Source organism: Callospermophilus lateralis, chromosome 13 (assembly GCF_048772815.1).
Source record: "Callospermophilus lateralis isolate mCalLat2 chromosome 13, mCalLat2.hap1, whole genome shotgun sequence".
In the NCBI taxonomy this organism is placed as follows: domain Eukaryota; kingdom Metazoa; phylum Chordata; class Mammalia; order Rodentia; family Sciuridae; genus Callospermophilus; species Callospermophilus lateralis.
This window is the reverse complement of record NC_135317.1, coordinates 33,641,768-33,667,516: the sequence shown is the minus strand read 5'-3', so window position 1 is coordinate 33,667,516 and position 25,749 is coordinate 33,641,768. Positions and strand designations below refer to the sequence as shown.

Here is a 25,749-nt window from a genome sequence, read left to right as displayed (position 1 = left end):
CATGCTTGCCAAAAAACTTCATAAAAATCAGAGCCTATGAAGTTGAAAATACACTCCTGAAGCATTTCTGTCAGAGGGAGAATTTCAGATAATCCTTACATTGGAGCCAGGATAAAAATAATTTGGTGGAATAACATCATATATGTGGTATCAATTTTGGGGTAACAAGAGATTCTAGAGATTTATAATAAAATCAGTTCTGCTTCCCAAAAGAGCTAAGCCACAAATTTGATACATGCAAAGGCAAATTAGTGAATGTGGATAAAGTTCTTTCAGTAGCAGCAAAGATAACAGGTGTTTTCTCACAAAAGCACATATCACAGCCTCCCTTAACGATATAAACAGAAGATCTACATAAAGTTTCTGGTTTGCAATATGATCCAATAGCTCATTACTAACTTCTAATTTCCATAAAGAAAACAGTGAGAATGTACACATCTGTGACTATCATCCATGTGTGAAAGTTCTGTGATTCTAATTCTGAATCTGTGTGCCTGTATATATGTAAAAAATGGAAAGAAGATACACCTCGAAATTCTTGTGAAACAGTGCTATAATTAAGAGGCACAAAACTGGATAAACTTTGCTATAATTCTGCTGATTTGAATTGTTAAAACTGGTGAGGCCTAACTGTTGGTTATTTTCTCAAAAATTCTCGTGTGTGTGTGTGTGCGCACACACACAGGCTGCTGAGGATTGAACCCAGTGGCACTTCACCACTGAACTACATCCTCAGCCCTTTTTAAGACAGGGTCTCACTAAGTTGCTGAGACTGGACTTAAACTTTTGATCCTCCTGTTTCAGCCTCCCTAGTCACTGGGATTACAGGTGTGCACCACCATATATGGCTTAATCTTCAAAAAATTTAAGCTGATATGTAAAATGTGATAACTGACTCCTTTTCTGATATTTTCATACTCTTATAAATGTAAGTATAGGTGGCAATGCCAAAGTGACAGTTTGGTCTTCCTCCACAAGCAGTGATGTGACCACTGATCTGTATGTAGGACCTACAAAAAGAGAACCTTTGAAATAGCTTTGTTCCCATCTGGTCAGAAGACTGTGTTGCATACAGTGGTAATCCAAATATCAAAGGCTGAACACTTAAGGAGTCAGCTGCTAAGTCCTATTGTTTCTGACTTAATACTAATTATTTTATTATTACAAGGATTATACATCTGTAGTAGTTTGACTTAAATTCAGGCAACATTAAATTTCATGTCTTCTTTCTACTTCAAGATTTTCTAGAACCAACTGAAAAAGCTGTTATCTTAAAATAATTCCATTAACTAATAGCATTGTTCCATATGTGCTTGTGAGTGTCTTGAGTTCATCTAGTGAAATAAAAATTAAGGTAATTTAGAGTTTATATATCACTCTAATCCAGTAAGTCCAAAAGGCTTGAGGACTTTAATGCTGTAATCTAAGAGAAAAATCTGGAAGAGTCTCTCTCTTTGTTCACATGCCACACTTACTAGTCAGGAAAAATTTCAAATGCACTGAAGTTGAAAACCCCTACTTCCTGGCTGGGGGTGGGGGTAGCCCCAGCCATACTTAGCATGCTTAGCATGTAGGGTCCCTGGATCCAATCCCCAGCACAAAACCAAACCCTCCAGAAAACGCACTTCCCAGAACACCCTCATGGTTTGCAGGTAGGGTTCTTATGGCCTGCTTAGACATCTGCTGTTATAATGGTACAGGACACTTTTGCGTTTGTTAATAGCTATCGCTTGAATCTATATGTAGAACAGAGGAGTTTTTAGTGACTGTTAAGTCCAGGACTTCCCTAAGTGAAGTCTACTGCTGAATGGAATTTCTGAAGGAGGGTCCAGAGAAACTTCATTTGAAACAAGAGATTCTCATAAACACGAAAGCATGAGAACCAATGATACACTCAAATCCTTTAATTTTACAAACGAGGACAAAATTAAATGACCTTTCCCCAAATCTCAAACTTCCATTAATGGCACATGTCTCCTTCCCCCAGGGATGGGACTCAGATTCCCTGATCTTCAGTTTGGTGCCTTTGCCCACAAACTCCCTTTTATAAAACATCTCTGGTCCAGGAGGCAGAAGTTACTAGGGTTGCCTTTTTTTTTTTTTAATAGGTTTTTTTTAATAGGTTTTAGAGGCAGTAATCTTTTATATATATATATATATATATATATATATATATATATATATATATATATATTTTTTTTTTTTTTTTTTTTTTTTATTTACATTTTAGTTTTCGGCAGACACAACATCTTTGTTTGTATGTGGTGCTGAGGATTGAACTCGGGCCGCACCCATGCCAGGGGAGCATACTACCGCTTGAGCCAACATCCCCAGCCCCACTAGGGTTGCCTTTAAGGTCTGAGAAACAAGTCCTGCCTCTACCCAGGAGGCGGACTTTGTCTAGTGCTTTGGGTGGTGGGATAGGTGTTCCTAACACTGCTGGCAGAGGGAGATGCTCCCTTCCGTTTCTTGGGAGAAAAGAAATTTTACAGAACAAGGTTAAAGCATTAGTTGAATTGAGGGCTGAAAACCGTGGCAATCTCTTTTTAACTGATTACTTGCCTACAGTGGAAAAGCAGGTCCTTTTAATGGAGAGGAAAAGGAAGACTTCCAGAAGGAAGCACTGCTGTGCTTTTGTACCTTCTATAGGGGCCTGCCACCCTTGTTACCTTGCCTTTGACTGCAGTCTGAAGGACCAGATAGAGGTAATTAATTATAATTTGTTACAATTTAAAGATCACAAAAGATGTGCTGAAAACTGGTTTAGGAAAGCATTTTTAGATGTAAGGGTATTAATGCTTAATTCTCCCAAACCTTCAGTCAGTAATAGGTAAAATGTCAGAGATGGTGACAGTCTCTTAATTGCTAGTGCAATTCACAATGCATAAGAATCGACATGGCGGCTTTTTGTAGCCCATTATCAAAGTGTCAACAATGATTATTGCCAATATAGTTACACAAATGCCAATTGCAGGGCAGCTGTTTTCTTTCAAATGGGTTCCAGGGAGAAGGCTGTGTGTTAAAAGGAATCTTCTTATTGTGACCCTATGACTCCATTACACAGGCTTTACTTTACCTAATAAAATCAGACATGAGTTTTGAGAAGAACTGTGCAGAACGATGAACAAAATGCATATTTGTATAAATCCCCAGGACTCTCTCTCTCAAGAACATGGGCTTTTTAAAGAGTCAGGTCAAATCCCCCAGAGATCAAGTGAGTCCAGTTATGTTTTCTTTTACTTCCCTGGATTCCCTGCTGAGTAGCTTGCTAGCTGGCAGCATGCTAAGACTGTCATTTGTAAAAAGCAGTCCGCTCAGCTATAATTACTAATTTGATGTCACACTGGAATTGCAGCGCAGCTGTGAAAAGATCGACCACCAGGGAGATTCGCATTTCTCTGTCTCATTTAGAGGAGGCGAAACTGCTGGAGCCATGAATGGAAGATGCCCTTCCATTAAAAAGGAAAGAATTAAAGAATAAAACAAGTCATAGCAGCTGTCAGAATTTGACAATGGTTAAAAAAAAAAAAAAAAAAGTAATGTTCTGCTCTTTTTAAAAAAAATTCCAGACATCTGTACATGCATGTTCTGATACTTGTTGCCATGAAAGTGATCCCATTATTGTTAGAATATAACTTCTTTATTTCCTTCTGTTCCATCTTCATTATTATGCTAATGCAAATCACACTAATTATGTGTCAAGCTGAAATCCAAGGGAGGGGTCTTGTCTGCACCTATATCACTAAATATTTGAAATGACAGTTTCAAAACTTGTCATCAACAAGTGAAAAGTATGGGAAATTAAAACAGTTATAATGATTCCAATGAAAGAAAACCTAAGAAGAATTGAGATTACTAATTAAGCCATGTCAATGGAGACTCTCTATGAAAATCGTTCTTTGCACTGTAACCATCATTTGAAGAGAACATCATTGTACAACGATAGCAATGAGAATAATTTTCTTGCAAATCACTTGCTTTCATTTCTAAAAGACTAAGATGCAGAAAACAAATATTTTTAGCCTTCCCCAAATATTTCAAACCAAAGATAGCAGTGATTGTTTTGATAGCATTTATGGTTTTATTTGTGAAGACAAAAGAATTTTATGGTTTTTTTGAAAGAGTCAAAAATATTAGCTGATTATAAAAGAAAACATGAAAGTTGGCAGAAAACGTGAGCAAAAATTTTTTTTCATAGCTTAAAAATCCAAATTTTTTTTTTTTTTTAAAGAGATCAGCTCCACTAATGAATTTTATGTAATCTATTACAGTTTAACAAAATGTTTCTGCTATAAGCAAGGAGATGCTCTGTTGCCAGGGCCCACTTTTACCATGGATTATTAATTGCATTACTTTTACTTTCCATACTCATATTTCTCCTCTACCCTTCCAGTGAGCATCTGTAATGTACAATGACAGATGAGATGGCCTTGTGGAGCCTCTGCCTTTTGGGGAAGAAGAGCTATCAAAAACCTAAGCCCCCAAAGAAGTACAGAGCACTGGATTCTTTCTCAGGTCAACAGTGTGGACAATTTCAAATGTTTACACAGTATAAAATACAGGAAGAAAGACTCTGTGTCCAAAAATGCACACTTGAAAGTATGTACACAAACATTCAAACTTCTCAAAAGAGTTGTTTTGCCAACATAGTATGACACTAAATGACTTATTTTACTACTTTAAAAAAAAGACCCAGGATGACCTGTTGTAGCATGTATTTAACTCTCTCACAATGTTTCCGTCAATGTAGTAAAGTTTTCCTCATTCATTTTCATGGCTAATGGAATTAACATGAATTTTTGATATATCCTTAAAAGAAAGAAGACACAGAGAGAGGGGGTAGGAAAGAAACACTCCTGAATATTTAGAAGACAGAATGGTACAGTGGTTAGAAATATGGGCTCTGGTGCTGGAGCACTGGGATCCAACTCTGGCTCTGTCACTTCCTAACTGTGGGACCTAGGACAAGTTACTGAACCTATCTGTGAAGTCACTCTGGCACTCAAAGGAATTAATAATTGCAAGCCTTCTCATCTGGTGGTTGGACTTGACCAAATTCATGTATGATTCAAAATAGTCTGTGGCATATAGCTTTTACATCTGTTATTATTGCTCACCTCTACAATTCTCAATACACTGAAACTAACATAAAAAAAAAAAATCCCAGATCAAGGCAGGGTTTCTGCATTTGCCATGAGCTGTGTGAGGCTGCCTGGGTACTACCCTAGGTAAGGTGAAAGCTGGACCTTGATCTGAAACCCTCTTGGGTTTGCCCTTTCTCGAAAGCTACCTCCAAAGGAGATATTGAGAGGAAAAAGGGTCACACGTTCAGAAAGCAGCCTAGCAGAGTCCTGAGAAAATGTTTCTGCTCAAACAAATTCTATATTCTTATTTCTTTCCACAGAAATCTACACTAGGCAAGGGGCTGAACTTTTTTTGGTTCAGGGCAGTGGAACTGTGGTTAATGGCACAGGGTTCTAGAAAGCAGAGAGATCTGTGGGCAGAACACTGGAGAGGGACACAGGGAACTGCACATTCTGCTTCTGGGGAAATCTCACAGCTATAAGGTATCACATAGTTGTGGCTTTCCCTCCTACATGCTCATGTGTTATGATTTAGCCTTCAGCGGCTATCATACCATTAGCCGCAACTGTCTTTTCTTGGCACTGGTTATCATAGGAGCAGATCCGGCCCTGTGGATTGAACCTGAAGAAATCAAAACCAACAGAGGAAACTGATGCTGCTCATAGTAATCTTAAGGGACTTGGGGATAAAGAAAAAACAGAGCAACTGACATGGAATAGGAACATCAGCGTGTCCACAGTTCTCACTTAGGTTGGCATGGGGTTAGGATGTCAAAGAGTATGTGTGGCTCTTGCAATCATATATTTTCTCCTAAGAGAAAATCCCCATGATATTAAACTGCTGAGCTTCTCAGAGGTTGCTTGCTTAAGTGTTTGGCACTTGACATGCTCACTTAGAGCAGCTTGGAAGTTGGCAGGCATCATTGCTGCTTCTTAGGGCTAAAGCCATTGTCTATAAAGTGACTTGCGCTGGGATTGAAGTGTAAAAGCACACATCTCACTAAAGCACATTAAGAACACAAATGGGTAAAGGAGAACCCATTTCCTTTTCTTTTCGTCACCTCTTCATGCACTGGGATCTGGCTTTTGCTCCCACCCATCTCCCTCAACCAGATCCCCAGAAATTTCCCTCTTCATAAATGCAGGGGACAACTCTCAGTGCTTATCCTACCTGGCCTTACAAAAGCATCCAATGTCAAATTCTAGAAAGTTCTCTTCCTCTAGTTTCTGGGACATTATACTAGGGCGCAAGTTTCATGAGGGTGGGGACTGCCCCATCTTATTCCTGAAGCATTTCCTACAATATTTGGCAAAATGCTTGCTCATCAGAGATACTCAAGAAGTATTTGTGCAAATGATCCAGAATGCTCATTTCCTGTATCTGGCTGTCCTTTTGCAGGACTCTCTTCTTGTACCTCCCCTTATATGGTGATGTTCTTCTGGGCTGGTCTATATATGCTTCTCTTCTACTCCACACATTCTTGATGGGTGACTTCACGTACTCCTCTCTTTGCTGACCTTCCTTTCTGCTAGGCCGGATTTCGGTGAGTGCAAAGAATCGCTACTCACTGTCCAACCCAGAAACGCAGGGGTCATCCTGAATTCCCTTCCCTCTTGGAATTCCCAGGTCCTAGTCACCACCTGTATTCCATCTTTGAGTTCTGTTGATCTTTCTCTCCAAATTTCTCTTTATTATACACATGTACCCGTACCAGCTCAGGCCCCATCTTCTTGGGGGCACCCCATCAGGCTCTCCAACTGGCCCTCTTTTCCCAGTGGGCTCATTTCTTTCTCCAGCTAACATGAAGTACCCTCTGGGCCTCAGCACCTGCTGCTCTTCCTCACCTCATCCTCTGGCTCACTCTTCCTTATTTATCAGGTTTCTAAACATCACCTTATTTGGGAAGTTCTTGCCTGACCCTGCTCAGCCTGAGTCAGATGCTCTTGCTACACGCTCTAAGCTCTCTATCACAGTTCACAAGATACCACTATTTTCTACTACTGACAATGCCCCCTGATGGATATGTCTGGGTGGCCGAATATTTAAGCCTCTGAAGCTGGGACACTAATCATGAAGATATTCACAAACGCTTCTGAGTGAATAAGTGAAAGCAAATGAGCAAATTTATAAAATTTAAATCAAAACGGAATGATATGCTAAAAATTTAATTTAAAATGAAAGTTTAAACAAAAATCTTGAATCTATCTTTCAAATGGAATAATTAAGAAAAGGCACTCCTGAAGCTAGAGGGTAGGAAACGGTAAGAATCCAGAAGTACCTTTCATATAAGCATGTGTTGATTTGGGTTAGTTTAGATTTACACATAAGAATCGATTTCTCAATTCAAATTTCTCAATTCCAATTCAAATTCTTATTCAAACTCACCCTTCAAGTTGCCTATGCCTCTAATCAGAAAAGTATTTTTAAAAATATGTTCTCTTTAACCCTAATTTATATATATATAATATATATAATTTTAATTTATATATAATTATAATTTATATAATTATAATTATATATATAATTTTAATTTATAAAAATTATAATTATATATATATATATTTAAAAATATGTTCTCTTTAACCCTAATTTTTAAGCATATATATATATATACACACACACACACATATATATATGTATAATTTCTTCCCACCTCCACTCCCAGACAGGGTTTTGCTAAGTTTCCCAGGCTAGCCTTGAACTTGTGATCTTCCTGACTCAGGTTTCTGAGTAGCTGGGATTACAGTGTACACCATGCCCTACTTCCTATCTTAGTTGGAAAGGATTTTGGAAGCTCCTCTAAGCCAATACTTCACAGGTGAGAAAATAAAGATTTATAAAGGTCATGAAACTTATTAAAGGTCACATCTGGGAAGTAAGTGGTAAAGTGGCCTTGGGGACTTGGTTCCTGGACTTGCAGGAGAACAGGAGCTATAGCTGCCATCTATGCTCACTATGCAGGTAACTATGTTTTCAGCACATGTAGCACGTGAAATGATTTTTTTCAATTACACTTACAACTAATAACTATTTCATTATTCAATAATCCGAGGAAAGGAATTGAAGGAGAATAGTCCTCAGTTCAAAATTGTGAAGGAAATGGGAAGAATCAGTGATGGAAGATGTGAAAAAAGAATTAACACTAGAGGGATGGAGCCAGCAATGGCCAGGCACACACTGAGAACAGCTCAAGGCTTACCTTTTCTTTGTCACTAGCTTCTCTAGCCACTGTAGAGCCCTGAAACACAAAGAAATAATAAAAAATGTGCACACACCAGGCAGCAAGTGTCAAACATATTAAATATGAAAATGGTCATGGGCAGAGCTGAGAATTCATTGAATGCTATTCTGCTCCAAGGCTCCTTCTACATGAGCTCCTCTTCCCTCCCCAACACAGCTCTCAGCCTCATCTGGGGCCTCCCTGTAGGTGTTCTTGTCTACTGAACACTCTTCTTCAACCCCACCCCTGTTGTCCTTACCTGGTCCATCTTTCTCTGGTTCATATCCACCTAGTAGAAGTCAGAAAACCTGACAATCACTTGAGCAATAACTTAAGTACTGGATCAAAACTACATTCATTGCCAGACATCGGTTAGTCTTAGTATTTTCAAAGGGGAATGGGGTCATCAGTTGGCTGTGGTGACTGTCAGGGCATTAAGTGCCTTTTCCCTGCATCACATCTTCTGGATGAGGGCACATCCTAACCCTTGGACTTCCTTCTCTACAACACTCGCTGTTTCCTCTCATGTGTTAGAGTTACTGAGGGGCAGTTTCTCCTTGCTCACACTAAGCAAGTCCCCTGTGGGCACTTACTGATCCCTTTACTTTGGAGATTCCTTCAAAGACACACGTTTACTTGTACCTCTTTTGTTCCAGGCCCTATGCTGAGCAGAGAGGTACAAAGTGGAAGAAAACACAGTCCTTGATCGCAGCAGTATCTAGTCTACTGCAGACATTTTCAAAACTATGCCTGAGAGCTCTGGGTGTCCAAGATGACCAAATTCACCCCAGATGCCAACAGGCTTTGGGGGGTACAGTTCAAGCAGAGAAACGTCCCTTTTCTTGTCTTTCTTTTTTTGTGGAAGATTTTAATTCGAAAGAGAAGCCAAGACACAAATGGTTCAGTATATTCCTAAATATGTTAACACAACAATCATTACTCATTCTTTTTGCTCTATTGGGATGTTTTACCCACAGCAGGTATTTGCTGAGTAAGTGGGAGAAGGATCACAGATCAATGATGGCCCCCCTAAACCCTGCACTGAATACCTGAGCTACAATAGGCCAGTCAAACTATATGTTAACTAGACTGCAGCTATGGCCTTGGAATACTAAGGTTAGCCAACCATTGAGGGATCTTATATTTGATTTGAGCAAAATGAAAGTAGCTCCCAGCTCTGCTACTCAGAGAGCTCAGGGGTTGATAGGGATGCAAGTGGCCTGAAATTCACGCATGAAGACATTTGGGCTGAAGGGGTGGGTGGGAGGCCAAGACTAGGCTGCAGTCCCCCAGAGTCAGTGTCCACTCCCCTGATGCCCAGTGTCCCCAGCACTGTGGATGTGAGAGACCTTATGGGTGCAGCACAGAAAATGCTACTGGTTCTTGGGGACAAGTCAGAGGAGCACACAATCTATTTATCTATTTATTTAATTTTGTAGTACTGGGAATTGAACCTAAGGCTGTGCATGCTAGACAAGTACTCTACCACTAAGCCAATCTCCAGCCCTTTCTATATTTTGTTTTGAGACAGGGTCTCACTAAGTTGCTCAGGCTGGCCTTGAACTTGTGATCTTCCTACTGTGCAGAATTTACTTAGGGAGATGAAATTATGAAATGGAAGGCAAAATTTAAAAAAATAATATCCAATCTACAATTATAACTTACACCAAGACATGTTACTAGATGCCTACTTGTAGGAGGCCCCAAATTAGGCATTTTGGGGGCCAAAATTTAAATAGGATTGGCTGGGAATGCAGCTCAGTGGTAGAGTGCTTGCATAGCATGTATGAGGCCCAGGCTTTCATCCCCAGCACTGCAAAAACAACAACAACAACAAAAACACAACAACCACAGCCCACTTTGAAGGTGCTCACATGCTAGCAAAATGGATGGGATAACTGTTACAAGCTGTGCCTTACTCTGGATGGCACACATATGTATCTCATTTAATCCTCCCAACCACCTTATAAACACAGGTAAACTCATCCCTGTTTTAACAGATGAAGAAACTAAGACTAATAAAGGTTCAGCAACTTGCATACAGCTATCAACTCATAAAACCTGCACATGCATGGGGCAGGGAGTGTAATCAGTGGCTAGCACTTGCCCAGCACGGGAAAAGCCCTGAGTTCAATCCCTAGCATCACACAAAAAGAAAGCCCTGGCATATATGCTTTCAGGGTCACTGTGGCTTTCTGACATGGGACAGTCAAACTAGCACACAGACTGAATGTGCTGAGCAGCTCTGCAAAGGCTTCAAGAAAGAGCTGGTGCTAGCACGAGCCCTGGAGGGTGACTGGGATTTCCTAAGGGACAATTCCAAGGAAACAAAATGGCTTGAGCTAAGACTTGGAGGCAAGACAGGGCAAGGCTGTAAGTGATAGATTGATGCAACAGGTCTGGGAGATGAGCCCAGATTTCCTTCACTTGGACTAGCATTTCTCAGTGAGGCTGAGAACCTGGGGGCTGCAGAGTCGAAAATGATTTTAATGATTCGAGTACTTTTATAATACGGAGACATTACTAGTCTTTTTTTACTGTCTTGATATTTACACGAATACTGCAAAAACATTAGTGGACAAAACTGCCGGCAGCATAGCCCACAAGCACAGAGAGGCACTAGATATATTGCTCATTTAAAAACAACAAAACAAACCTCATCATTTAAGAATGTCCTTGATGAAGCACTAAAATTAATTGCTTTAGATCTTGACCATGGAGTATACCCCTCCATTATTCTGTGCAGAAGTATGCATGAAGCACTTTTGTTTATAAAGAAGAATGTTTCTCAAGAACCATTTCTGTGATGGCTTCAGTTATGAGCTGAACTAGCCACCTTTTTTATGAAACAATATTTTTACTTGAAAGAAAAACTGACAATCTGTATTTGTTTATCTCTGAGAAACTGGCAAATGTTTGTTCAAATGTGAATAAAGCTGCCAGACTCCTGTGTGTGCTGGGGAGCTATGTGCTCTCATTTCACAATTTGTTGATGATGATAAAAGAGCTTTTAAGAGAAAACCAGAATTTTAAAGAACTGATGTCTACCCCGAGCTTGCCAGCTTCCCAGTACATGAAAGACTTTCCCAATGAGATTGGTGATGATATTAATATGACTTTTTTTGATATGAAATAATGAAATGTGCCGATATTTGGAAGAACCACATAACTTAGGGAACTAATATGTTCCTAATAGAAAATTACATATGTGTACAAACAGACCAATGGATTTTAATATAAAGAGCACAAAATATTCAATGATATGATATCAGATTCCACAGTGAAACTATGTTTTGAGAAATAACCAACTGTCAAGTTTTGGTGTAGTATTAAAGAAGAATATCTACAATTATGTGAAAAAGTCATTAAAACACACCCTTTTCCTTCCCAGGAAGGAAGGTCAGATTTTCTTCCTTTACTGAAATCAAATAACATCGCGTTAAACTGATAGTACAATCAGATATGATATTCCATATTAATTCAGACATTATAGAGATTTACAAAAATTGTAAAGCAATGCTACTCACTGTTTTTCCTTTTATTTTCATAAAATATGTTAATGTATAATGGTTTTATTATTTAAAATAAATTAAAACAAATATTTCTCATATTAACATCTATTACTATAAATCTCTATAGATACAATCTACATAAAGAAAAGGCTTTTGGGGGGCTTCTTTTATGAGCATGAAAGGGTTCTAAGACTAAAAATCTTGAGCACCAACTGCTATAGAACAGAGATAGGCAAATTTTTCCAGGGGGTCAGAGGATAATCAAGTCTTTGTGGTCTATAATGATCCTTATAGTTACTGCTCAACTCCACCATCACAGTGCAAAAGTATCCACAGATAATACAGAAACAATGGGCAGGGCAACATTCCAATAAAACTTTATTTATAAAATGACCCCCAAGCTGGATTGGTCATGCAGGCAGGTCATAGAGTGACAGTCTTTAACTTGGGCATTCTCTCACTGAGTCAGTGTTTCTGGAAGTCAGAACTCATCACTGCACTCTCAAAATTTCCTGAGGCCCTCCTCACTCTAAGTCTTGGGGAAAAGTCTTCAAAGCTTAAGGCCAAGAATGTTCTTCCTTTAGCTCATCTCTTCATCTTTAAGTCTCTCTAATGTCATCCTGTCGCTAAATCTTCCTTGATGCCCTAATTAAACCTACATCCCTCCCCCTCTTTGTTTCTATCTAAACACTTGACACTTTCCTAATAGACAACGTAGCTTACTTATTACTCTTACTGTCTGCCTTTACCCCCCCAGAATGCCACCTCCCTGAGAGCAGGTTTGGTTTGTTTTGTTCATCATGCTATTCCCAGCACCTACGACAGTGCCCAGTAAGCGGCTGATGTTGAGTAAAGAGATACAACATCTCTAATATGTACAGTGTCTTTGGTAAGTCAGTAAGTACTGATTGTTTTACCCAAAGGATTGCATTGCTAAATTCCTGGTAGTTTTAAGCTCTGGGTGCCTCCTAAACACTCATTATAATCAATTACAACATTTATTACATGAATGAATAAGCTTGAGTCATTTAATGAAAATAAAGTCAATCTCACCTTTAAGTCGTATTTCCTATATACAGATAAACGGTGGCTGAACACATTTCTTGTAACAATCACATATATTTCAACTCCATCAACATTAAGCCGGTACATGCCCAAGAACTGGGGAAGAAGGGTGATCCCATGACATTCCACTATGTACTGCACAGGAGAGAAAGAAAAAGAAAATCTCCACTCAAAAGATGCACCTTTAGATGTTAAACACCAATTTTCTGCCTCAGGTGCTTATACAAGGCAAAAACCTGCAACTATTAAATATCTATTTACAGAAAATGATTGCATTTGTACTACTCACCCATTAGATACAGACACAGGTTAGAAAACTCAATTTTATCTGCAAAGATTTTTTTCATAGCATTCTAAACTAGTTTGTCAAGTCAAAAACTTGATGATGGTGCAAGGTATTAGCACAAGCAATTGGTCCTTTCTGAAATTCCCTTGTACCTGGGGCCTCTGTTTCCACTTCAGAAGTCCTGGTGGACTTTATGTGGTGGAGGGAAAGTGAGTTGGTCACTAAGATCAGCTTCTTTAATGCTGTTGACGTCAAGATTAAAGAGGAAATTGTAGAAAGCCTTGTGTTAGAAGCATAGGCTTTCTGTTTCTTGCCAAGACATTAAGACTTAGAGTTAAACTGCCCACAAGAGCAGGGGTGTGAAGGGGCTCTGGCTACCATGGCGCTCACACTGGCTCCATAGACAGTGATGGAGTCTCTGGTCCTGTGCGGTTTCCATCCTGTGTACTGGACAATCCCCAGGGCTGACACTGTTGCTAAAACATGGGATAGGTGTGCAGCACCCCCCCCCCGCCCCCTGCCACACACACACCAAAAAAAAAAAAAAAAGAGTTGCAAAAACACAACATGACTGGAAGTCTTTAATGATAATACCCCAAAGGGCCACAAGATGGAGCTACTTCTCCTGGAAAGTAGCTCTTTATTAACTGGTTTTCAAAGGAAAGCTACATTTTTCTTTCTTTAAAATGGGACAAAAGAAGATTCCCATTAAGCCCTTTTATATCCATGACATGTGTGTTAAATCTCCAGGATAATAAACAGCATGAATACCATGATTCCTATACTGTGAACGTCATAAGCATTGTGCATATTTATACAGAAATGCCTGGAAGAATGCTTGTCTAATGGTAATGGTTGTATTTTGGAAAATTTTGATCCTTTATAAAAAATTATATGGCTTGAAATTTTCTTTTTTTCCCCCTTTACAATCAACATTTAATAAAAATAATTAGGATGTTCTACCAAACATCTTAGTGGTAAACCCTGTTAACATTTAAATATCTTATGAATTAAAGAGCCTTAGTTTTTATCATTGAAGATGAACAACATCAGCATCTGGGTTTAATTTTGGCCACCAGAGTTTTGAAAAAATTTTAAACATGCCATGCACCACACTTTTTCTTACTGACAACAATTGAGCTATATATTTAATTCGATGTATTTTCTGAGTAGAGTTTCATCTTAGATTGTTATTTGAAATCAGATGAATAGAACATTTTCTATTTCTTTCCTTTCAAAACATAATAAATCCACTTGCATTTTACTAATGTACAACAGGTAGTACATAGTGCTTGGCTGAAAAGAAAATGTCTCACATGTGATCTAGAAAATAAAAAGGGTTGTTGTTTCCCACCTGGAGAAAGGTGGTCAAATGGGCCTTAACAGAGATTTCAGGCATCTCTATTGTGTAAGTGAGGTAAAAAGATGGAAGGTTTGCAAACTAGAGAGACATGCATGCATGTCTTCAGGCTGCCATTTACTAGCTGTGGAATCTTGTGTAAGTAACTAAATCACTCTACACTGTAGTTTCATTTTTTTTTCCTCCCCAGAAAACAAGCACCATAATCCCACCTTGAAGGTGGTTATGGGGATGACAAATAACGGTATGTTAAAATACCTCATACAAAGCTGTGTACTGAAATACAGTCTTCCTCCAGCTACAGATGATGGTAATAATTTTGCTTCATAACCCTGTTAAGAAATTTTAGCTGGGCTCAGGGTGTATTCCTGTAATCCTAGCAGCTTGGGAGGCTGAGACAGAAGGATCACAAGTTCAAAGCCAGTCTCAGCAACTTAGACCCTGTCTTAAAATGCGAAGTAAAAACAGGCTGTGGATGTGGCTCAGTAAATAAGCACCCCTGGGTTCAATTCCTCATACCAAAAAAAAAAAAAAAAAAAAAAAAAAAAAAGAAGAAGAAGAAGAAAGAAAGAAATTTTAATTTTAATGTTATTCCTATTTTGGAGTTTTGGCTCCAAACCCAGCCCTGTCCTGGGGGTATGCTCTGAGAGGGATTCTGTGGTAGGTATTTTTCTTTGTGTGTGTGGTAGTTATTTCAGGCCCATAAGATACACCACTGCCCTGGGCACTGGCTGCTCAACTCCTCTTTGTGCTGTTCTGTCATAGAATTCTCATCCTGGACAACCAGTAAGAAGTTCTGCCAGTGGAGAATATCTCTGATCAAAACCTCTGCAGAGTCTCAGAATGCCTGGCTCACAGTGGATGCTAACCATGATCATGCCGAATACATTAAAGCAATCCTTCCAGTGTTATATGGGACATCATGGACAAGTTTTGTTTTGTTTTTTTTTTTTTTTTAAAGGGAAAAACACCCCATACAGATTACATTCTACAACTTCCCTACTTTTACGATTAGATAAATTTCTACAATGAAAAATCAGATCAGATTTCATCTAATCCATCAACAGTGTCAACGTGTACTTGTTCTCAAAGGCGTGGCTCACCTGTGGGCTCTTTGGCGAACATCTTGAAAAATATAGATTAAATGAACTTCAAACTCCTGAGTGTATACACATGTACAAAGCTAAAGATCATATCAAAGCCTATCTATTAGAATTCAGTGCTGCCAAGATGTAGTTAGTGTTAAAAGTTTAGAGAGCACTGAAATGTCAAAATTTTGCGGAACAGAAAATTCTACCCATTCACTGTATTTGTGTGTGGGGACGCTAGGAAAAGGATTCACTGCTGCCTTTAGTAAAGCAAGAGTGAGCTATGAAGGGGCTGTGAAGCCAGGTTTGGGGTCCACTGTACTTCAGCATGACATGCTGCTATGTGCAGGTGTTAATGAAAAGAAGTCTGTTAAATTCATCACCAGCTGACTCTGGAGATGCCACAAACTCCTAACACACGTGAGCATATCTACAAGGACTCCTGCACGTAGAGAGTGCCAGAGGTGATCCCCAAACCAGTGAGATTGTAAATTCAAGCTCATGGCTTTAGCTGGGCCCTCAACACCAATCACTAGCTTTGTGAAGTTGGGTGAGAGTTATTCAACCTCTCTGCATCTGGAAAATAGGGGTAAGAATAGTACTTAATGCATAGTGTCTCCGTGATAACTAAATTGATTACAAAATTCTTAGAACAGAGCCTGAAACATTAAAAGCAGTATGAAAATATTATTTGTAAATTGAAATTTTTACACTTTCCTCAAACCTCAGCCACCCCCTGCTCTTAATATCCATTCATAAATTCATATTAAAAATGCTTATTAAACATCCGTTAAATGTCTAGCACTGAGTGGTGCCAGCCATACAGCAGGGAACAGACTTGGTTCTCTTCCCTATGCACCTTATCCTTCAGTGGTGGGAATAAAATTCACACCCAGAAGTTCACAGTCTTGGTTTCCTGTTGCCAAATCTCCCAGCAGCTGCAGTGTGGCTCCACAGCCCACCCCATGCTCTAGTGGGAGGGGTGATGGTGGAGCTCCTTCCACGGCCAGGCTCTGTGCCATCCTGGGATCTATCTCATTGGGTTCTCAGGCATCATCCCCTCCCAGCCCAGGAGCCTCAACCTGTGTCCCTCTGGCAGCTGCTCAGCATAAAACAAGTATAAAAAAATCAAAACACCAAAACACTCCCTCAACTATGGATGCAGTGACATGAAGAACTGTCTGGCAGTGACTGGACAGGCCTTGTGAGAGCAGCTGGGGACATGTGAGAACTCCACTCGCTGGGTTTCTGGTGATATCAGGAATTAACTGTCTATGTTGTTAGTGTGATAAGATATATTTTAGAGAAGCACATTAAAGTATTCATAGAGGGAATAGTGTTTGTCATTTACTTTGAAATAATTCAGCACAAAACCAAAATGATATGAATTTGGTAAAATGTCAGTTGTTAAATACTTGATGATGGGTACCAATTTTCTGAATGTTTGAAAATTTTTATAATAAAAATAAAAGTAAACAAAATCCCCTTTCTTTAACCCCACATCTCTTCATCTGTGGTGTCACTTTCTCTCTCTCACAACCTGTGGAAAGATCTGTCTACACTTTGGTTCTTCCTTATCTCCCGTCCATTCTGGAACATACTGCTTCCTGAATTGTGCCTTCCTCCCCTTCAGTGTGGCTATTCTCACTAAGATCATCAGCGACCTTCAAGTGGTCAAATATCGGTACAGACGCTTCTCAGCGTTTCTCTGAGCAAGTGACCCTGTTGTTCAGGATCTTTCCTGACTGACGTTCTTCCTTGACTTCTGGGATACCATGTTCTCCTGGTTTTCTTCCTTTCCTTCTCTCAACCCTTTTCCGACCTGTTGGTCAATTCTGCCTCCTCTATGTACCCATGAAATGTGGGATTTCCTCAGGCCTCCACCTCGCAGGCAGGCTCTCTCATCCCATTCTATGCTGTTAATAGGCATTTCTATCAGTACCTCCCAAGCTTATCATATTCGGTCAGCAATCTTTCTATTGAGTTTCACACTCACAAAGAATAAAATTAATTTAATGAGGTTTCCATACCAATTATAAGTTCCATAAAGGTAGCACTGTGTCAATTTTATTCAATGTAAAATCTCCTGTGCTTAGTGGGTGGGACATAGTATATAAGGGTACTTAGTAAATGACTTAGACAAATAAATGAATGGAACTAATTTAAAAAGTAACCTAAGAATTTTCTTACAGATGCCTACATTCTCCACTATGTTTGTAATTAATACCATAACTTTCACCTCTGTTGTAAATGTGAAGATTCTGGAATTTGAAAACAGAAGAAAATCCAACGTGATTTGTGATGAAAGACAAGCCCAGGAGTTTTTATCATGATGCATGATGGCTATGATAAATGAAGAATATGATATGAGAAAAATGTGGGGGATGGGGGTAGTTAAAGGCATATGGCAATCATAAAAGAAGAAAAAGAAGGTATCACAAAATAATTCTTTAAGGATGTTAATCTTATAAAAACCACTGTTGCATGGTTAACCTAGGGGTAAACTTGGAAAGGAATGCGGATGTTCTAGAGCTTTTACTGTCTGGGGAAACTGCACTGCTGGGTGTTTCAGCACTCTCTGCACCATAAAGCCACATACGAGGAATACAACTTTAAGGGAGGGAGGGAGAGATGAATCATAGCATTCCTGATATAATTTATTGCTAAATAAGACCAAAGAATTATGCTCAATGGTTTATATAGAATCCACACTTAAAATTGTCCCAACTTCCCCAAGAATGTGTGAACTTATAAAACTGATAAATAATGACCTCTTTAAACTGCAGGATCACAGCAATCCAAGGCTGTTTGCTCCCTGCCCTTGACACCTTCCTATTTTCACCCCTGCAGAGGAGGAGGGGTCTTCTGTCTTAATACTGCTTAGATGTGGTACTTAGGGGGTCCTGCACGTGAACAAGGGAGAGACATGCTGTTTTTAAGATGCCCCACTCTTAAGAACAGGAAGAGAGGGACCCAGGGACTGCAGGCTTAAGCAGGAAAAAGAACACCATGAGCAAGACCTGAGGGTCGGGGGTGGGGTGGGGTAATGGAGCAGGGAAGGAAGAAGGAAGGAAGGCAGGAAAGGGAGGGAGGGAGGGAGGGAGGGGAGACTTCCAGGATCACCAGATGGGATTCTAAAATGATCTCTGAGAAATGGTTTTATTTTAAATGCATGATGCAAACTCTAAGTTTTAAGGAATCTCCATAAAATACCTTCCAAAGATGAATAATATTGCGTATGTTGATGTATCTGTGTATCAAGTAAGGTAATATTTTTGTACATAGACAAGAAACATAAAAAAATTATTTCTACCTTCTGGTGCTTTTAGGCTCACAACTGAGACTGTTCCCTTTAAGAACTTAAACATCACAAACAAATTAACAAAATAACTTGACAATAAGTGCTTCAAAAATAATAAGGGTGCATTGGGGGCACATAATGTTATGCTTTTAATAATCTATTATTTGGCATGAGCATTTTTTCATAAGTTAAAAATATCCTGCATCTACCCACTTCTTTTTAACATTACTGATTCAATTACAAGACAATCTAAGGATGGCTGCTTTCTCCCTTCTGCAAGATTAATTTCTATATTTTAAGAATGGAAAAGTAACTATTTAATCCTCAAGATTATTTTTTAAGAAAAGTACAAATATTTCTTCCATGTTCAACCACTGTCTTCTTGTAGCTTCTCCACTGGCAAAAAGGCAGAATCAAAATGGGGTTTCCTACCTGTTGTACCAACGTTTCAATTTACAGGCTCAACAGTTGCCATCAAGGGAGATTAGGCCCCTGTTGGGCCAACATTTAGCAACACTGGCCATTGCATCACATGTGTGGCCTGAAATCAGGAGCACACATTAGACTAGAGATTATTCTCCAGGGAAAGGACAGGCACATCTATGTAATATTCAAGAGCGCTCATGTCAGTGGCTCCACAGATCGGGCTTTCCTCCACCGAACACATTGCTCTCTGTGGTACAATGCTCCCCAGGTCTCTTGCAGCAAAGTTCTTTTCCAACATCAAAGAAGCCCCTTTCTGGAATCTGTAGTGATGACTTTCAAACTTTTTTTTTTTTTTTTTTGGTACCAGGGATTGAACCCAGGGGCACTTAACCACTGAGCCACACTCCCAGCCCTTTTTACTTTTTTATTTTGAGGCAGGGTCTCACTAAATTGCTTAGAGTTTCACTAAGTTGCTGAGGCTGACTTGGAACTTGTGATCCTCCTTGCCTAAACCTCCCAAACTGTTGGGATTACAGGCGTGAGCCACCGCATCTGGCCTGTAGCAGTGACTTTCAGATGCTTGCAATGCAACAATAACAGTAAGCTTTCCTCTGAATAGGTGCTCAATATTTAGTTCCAAATTTTAAAAAGTGAACTCGATCATCATCTATTCTTATTATACTCCTTATATGCAGTCAAATAATCAATCAATAATCACAATTGTTCTTGGGGTCCGCTTCCATATTCTCCACATTAAATTCATTGCATTAGCTTTGTCTGCATTTTAAAAATTGTTTTTATTATGCATTGTTCACCCTTTTATTTTCATAGTGGGACACGTCATGTCACCTCTTTCAGTTATTTATCATGCAGGGGCTTCTGTTTTTTTCTAAGAGTGTTCTTAGAAACTTATATTTGCTGGTAATGTTTGGTCTGTAAATGCTGTTTTCAACATTAACAGTCATTACTGTTTTCTGTCTTCTTTTCAAAAATTTATTTATAAGTGATGTCATGCTATCATCAATAAAGGCAAATTTTCTTTCTTCCTTGGTTTCCTTAGAACTTTTTCTGGTATAACCGTGGGCTTTTTACAACTGTGATGCACTGATAAATTGACATCATGGAAGCAGACTTTCAAAAACATATAAAATGTTAACAGCCACAAGATCTCAGTTCTCTTTGCTCTTAGGCAGTCACTGAGAATAACAAGTATTATGAATCCCTGATTTGTTGCTCTTCTCATGCAAAATGAAATGCCATTAAAAGATTCACAGCTGACTGAAGGTTTCAGCAGAGAGGGTTCTAAGTGATGTGCTCCAACAGATAAATATTTATATCTCCGCGTGATAGTGTGAACCTGGGCTCTGGCTTTCGGAAATTGCTGTTATTATCACGTTTCACTCATTTTTTTTTAGAGGCTTGAAGTGACAATTTAATATAGCATCAAATTAATACTTCAATGTAAAGTCTTGTTTCACTTAATGTTTATGAAAGGTTAAATTATCTGTAATCCTTATTGTGCCTCTGGCTATGTTTACAGGCCACCCCAACAGAGAGAAAGAGTGAGGTGAAGACAGGAGAAAGGAGAAAGGAAGAAAGGAAGAAAGGCAGGGGGAAGGAAGAGGGGGGAGGAAGGACTCAAGCCAATCTGATTGCTTTGTTTTAGAATGACCAAAGAAATAAATAATCCAACCCCCCTGAATTCCTGCTTTGGTATGTTTTGAGATATGGTCTGTAAGTATCAGTTAATAAAATGTATTCTGGCTTTGAATAGTTTTGAATTCAAAGAAGAACATAAAGATGACTTCATTTAAGCAAATGTAAATACAAAACTCTACTTCTTTTCTTAAGCTTCAGAAAAACCAGGCTTAAAAGGAACACACATTCTTTTGTGGTGCTTACAGCGATTCTTATCATTAAGATAGAAAGAATATGTGCAAATGCAAATGTTGCTCTTAATTCCATTTGTTCCATGCTACAATAAAGATCTATGAATAGCATCAAGGATGAAATAACTTCGTAAAACATATCAAAAAGTATTTTATCATGATCACAGATTGAATTTACTATAATTGAGAAGCAGAATGGCTGTTTGAGCATCACAACTAATGGGGAATGCCTAACAGGAAGCTTAGCTGCTATCAAAGACAGGAGGGTTCCAGACCTGTCCCCTCAGCCCTCAAACATCCCAGAGCCGTGTCCTGAGTAACATAGCCTGGGACCAAGGTGGGGAGGGGGTGGACATTGGAGCAGGTGTGCCCAGGAGCAGGTGGAGAGTTCAGGGCCCCAGATAGTGTGGGCTGCAGAGGTGGCAGCAGCCATGAAGTGCTGGATAGAACCCATCACAGAAAACCTCAGTGAGGAGGGTGAAGGGGGCTGGTTGGGTCCTGAATGGGGAGCACCTTTCTCTGCAGAGACAAAACTCTCTGGGGAAACAGCTCCCCTTAATCAGGCTCTGAGACCTTCCAAGGCCTTCCAGTGATAAGGATAAGCAATGAACTCACCAAGGCAAGTGTGGTCCAGGGAGAAGTGATAATTAGATCTCTATAGAGATGCCTTGCCACTTAGCTGTGGATGGCCCACAGGTACAGCTCCTTTTGGCTTTCACACTCCACAGTGCCCACCAGCATGGCTGAGGCTCCCTCAGGACAATGGCACTGTGACTTCTCCCTCTGCCCAATCTTATTTCTTTCCTCTGCCTTGCACAGGCATTGATCCATGATCAACATGTTGCCCCCAAAGTCTGGGTGTGCATATGGTTTGGCAGGTCACTGTATGAGGGTCAGCAGACATGAGACCCAGCAAATTTCAGAAACCAGGAGTTGCAGAGGTTAAGACCACCAGAAACAGATTTTGAGCAGTTATGCACAAAGTGTTTTAAAGGAAGAAATATCATGGCTGGAGATGTAGCTAGGTGATAGAATTCTTGCTTAGCTCATGTGGGCCCTGGGTTTAATCCCCAGAACGTTTTTTTTTTTTTCTTTCTTTATTAAAGATGCAGTTTCAGAGACAAGCATATTAAAACAAAACAGAACAAACAAACAAACAAAAATCCCCAGTGATGAACTGGCAGATTTGGAAAAAGTTTCTAGGAATACTTCTGAGGTTAGAAAGATAATTGTTGAAATAAAAAACTCATTGGACAGGTGAGACAATAGATTAAAACAGCCGAGGAAATGGATGATACAGCAGAGAAACTTGCCCAGAAGTGAGCAGGATAGAAAATAGTAAAAATAACAATTAAAATTAAAGACTGCAGGGCCAGAGTGAGAATGTTAAATATATAGCTCCCAGAGAGAATAAAGGGGGAAATACAGGACAGAGATAATGTTTAAAGAGAAAAGAACTATGAAATTTCTAGAAACTGGAGAAAAACTGCTATAGGAAAGCTTGCTGGGGAGTGTCCTGGGCAGCCCTCTAGATCTTCTAGATGCTGGGGGACCAAATGGCTGGGAATGCTGAGACCAGAGGACTACACATGTTCTGAGAGCAGAAGAAACTCCATGATGGCAAACACCTTCCCGAGGTTTCCAGGAGAAAGCAAGCAAAGTGTCACAGCTTTTTCTGGCAGCAGAGGGTCTGGTGGGAGCTCAGGTCTCATAGTGCTTTGGTACTTATAGGATGCAGAATCTTAAAGTACTTTTCAAATTCCAACTGGCCATTCCTCCAAAGAGTGAATGAAAAGACAAAGACCAGGGCAGTGGTGGTGCACATCTATTTGGGAGACTGAAGTGGGAGGATTGCTTGCGGACAGGAGTTTGAGGCCAGCCTGGACAACATAGCAAGTTATCTGTCTCTAAAACAAAACACAAAAACAAAAACAAACAAGAAAGTCCAAGGGCAGACTCAGGAGAGAGCTCAGAATGTTCTGTTTCAAATCGCAGGTACTGACCTGTCCTGGGGTATTGAGTCAGAACTTGCATTTCCACAGGATTCTCAGGTCTGTCACAGTCAAAGTCTGAGAAGCACTAATGTAACCCATTACCTTTTCTCTTTCAGAACCACCCACCTTATTCTTTTGCATTTAGTGTCTCAGTTTTATTCTACTTATGCCTCATCCTTCAAATAATAATACCAATGCCACTGTCTCTCAGGGGAGGATAAACAAAGGTAATCTAAGGAAGTTATGTTCACACTAAAATCCTCTACTAAAAGTTAAGGCACTAACTTAAGGACAGATTTGAACTTGTTTTATTAATTTCATCAATTTATTGATTCAGGCACTTTGAAATAAAAAAAATTTAAACCCTTTATTTCTTTTTTATAGTTTTTTTTTAAAAAAATGTTCTTTTTAGTTTTACATGACAGTACAATGTATTTTGACATATCATACATATGTGGAGCATAACTTCCCATTCTTGTTTAAACTGTATATTTCAAAAGCTTAAAATATTATTTTTAATGTTATTTTTGTAAGTTCTTCCTTGATCACGTACTTTGTAACTTTCCAAAAGTTATGCTGTAAGTCCTGTAAGTTCTAAAATTTTACTGACAGTGTCTCTGAATTTTATACCAGATCTTAGCTAAAAGGACAGAACATCATTATCTTTTAATTTTAATTTAAGCTGAAGCTATATGATAGCCAATAGCTCAAGTGTGTGTGTGTGGGGGGGGGGCGTGGAAATCAGCCAACTTAGGAAAAATAAGATTCCTGACTATTTTTTTTTAAATGTTCTTCTGATGTGATTTAGCTAATTAGTTGATAATCATCATGTATAAGATCTGAGTTTGTTGTAGTCAAGCAGAAATTTGAAAAAAAAGGGTATTTATACCAAAACATTATATTCCTAATTAAAGAAAATTAAATGAAAGAGATTTATGAAGTATGCTATACATAATATGAATTTTTCAGTGGTCTGAGAGATGATGCTGTCCATTCTTAGTGCAGAGTGGAATCAGGGTAGAATCTGGGCATCAAACAAAGAATAGGGCAAGGGCCCAAAACCTGCAAGAAAATTCTAACTCCTTATAGTTCAAATCTTCATAAACCTACGTCAGTGCAGGGCTTTGCCAGAAACCAGGCCCTCTAGTGGATTGAAGGAGTTAATGACTGACATTGGGATCATTTCAGCATTGGGATATAAGAAGTGGAACACAAGAATGGCAATTAATTATCTTATTCAATCACTTCTATAGCACTTCTTTATAGAAGTATGAATTCATAAGCCTGAATTCACCTAAGAGGCACAATACCCAAACAAAGCAGTACTAGGATCCAAATTTTTAGGCTAAGAAGCAGAAGTCAAAAGGTTAGGTCGCATCATTGGTCAGGGGCAAAACTGGGATGTGATGTTTCCCAGTCTCTGCTCCATACTACCTGCCACACCACACTGCTGGTAAGGATGATTTGTCAGAAAATTAATCCCAAAAGAATTTAGTTGAATAACAAGCAACCTCACCAGATGTTGGTTTTGTGGTAGTTTTAACCCTCCAGAATATAGCTGCAACTGTGATTGTCATTTCACTAAAACAAAAAACAACAAAGGAAAAGAAAAGGTGAGGAAATGGCTATGGAGCAACCAAAGCTGCCAGAAAGTCCATCTAATATGCTCCACAGGAGGGCCCTCTCTAGAGCCCATCTCCTCTATTGCTATACAATTTGGACAGACTTAATTGCTTGCTGGGGCATGTCCTGAGCCAGCCCTCGAGACACAGTGGGGAACACATGGCTGAGGATGCTGAGACCTGAGAAGCACAGCTAATTATAAAGTACAAGTAACAAAAAGCAAAAAGAAATTGAAGAATTGACAGTCACCACAGAAGCAGAGGACAGAAGCAGTTTAGACCTACTTTAAGTAAGAATAAAGGCCTAATAGTTACACCTCAAATGTCTCTGAGCATCTCAGAACAGAATGAGAGAATGACAAAGCTTGAGAGGACCTCCGAGGACTCCAGATGGGAGGCCTGTGTTTGGGCACACGGATTCACATAAGAGCGTGTAGACTGAGCTTCCCTCCATGCACTAGTTATCAAAACCTTGCCTGGAAGTGCTTTTGAGAAGGGCAATTGAAGAATATTCCATGGAAGCCAGTCTGATGGAGGGTCAGGTGGCCAGTGAACACTGTTTCCCCGCCTCTCTGCAGAGCTGTGTTCACTAAATAGAAATGACATGTCACTGTGGTTTTAGCAGTCCAGACTGGTGATTATTGTTTAAAAAGATCTATAACATTCTTGTGTGTTTTGCAGCTTGTAGAAAGGATGTTGTTCATAGGATTGGATGTCCTGTGTCTTCTCTGGTCCCTGGAGACCATCCTGTGGGATTTTATATCAAAAATAGTTGTATTTCTCCTTAGCAACAGTGTGCAGCTAACTCAGGTTGCTCTTTCTTTGCTGCTAGGAAGCTTGGGTCAAATTAGTGGCCCTCAGAGTAGCAGTCATGCTACTAAGACTCTTCCAGGCTCCAACT

At 39.4% G+C, this 25,749-nt stretch overlaps 1 protein-coding gene across 1 annotated transcript in view; it reads right to left on the bottom strand.

Moving 5' to 3' along the window:
• Positions 1–25,749, bottom strand: part of Pip4k2a (phosphatidylinositol-5-phosphate 4-kinase type 2 alpha) — a 156,816-nt gene that overhangs the window by 14,788 nt on the left and 116,279 nt on the right. Inside the window, exons 5-6 of the mRNA XM_076872955.1 lie at positions 12,871–13,017; positions 8,285–8,323 (exon numbers count right to left, since the gene is read on the bottom strand). Of these exons, the coding sequence (XP_076729070.1) occupies positions 8,285–8,323; positions 12,871–13,017 (186 nt within the window). The remainder of the gene's footprint in view (positions 1–8,284; positions 8,324–12,870; positions 13,018–25,749) is intronic.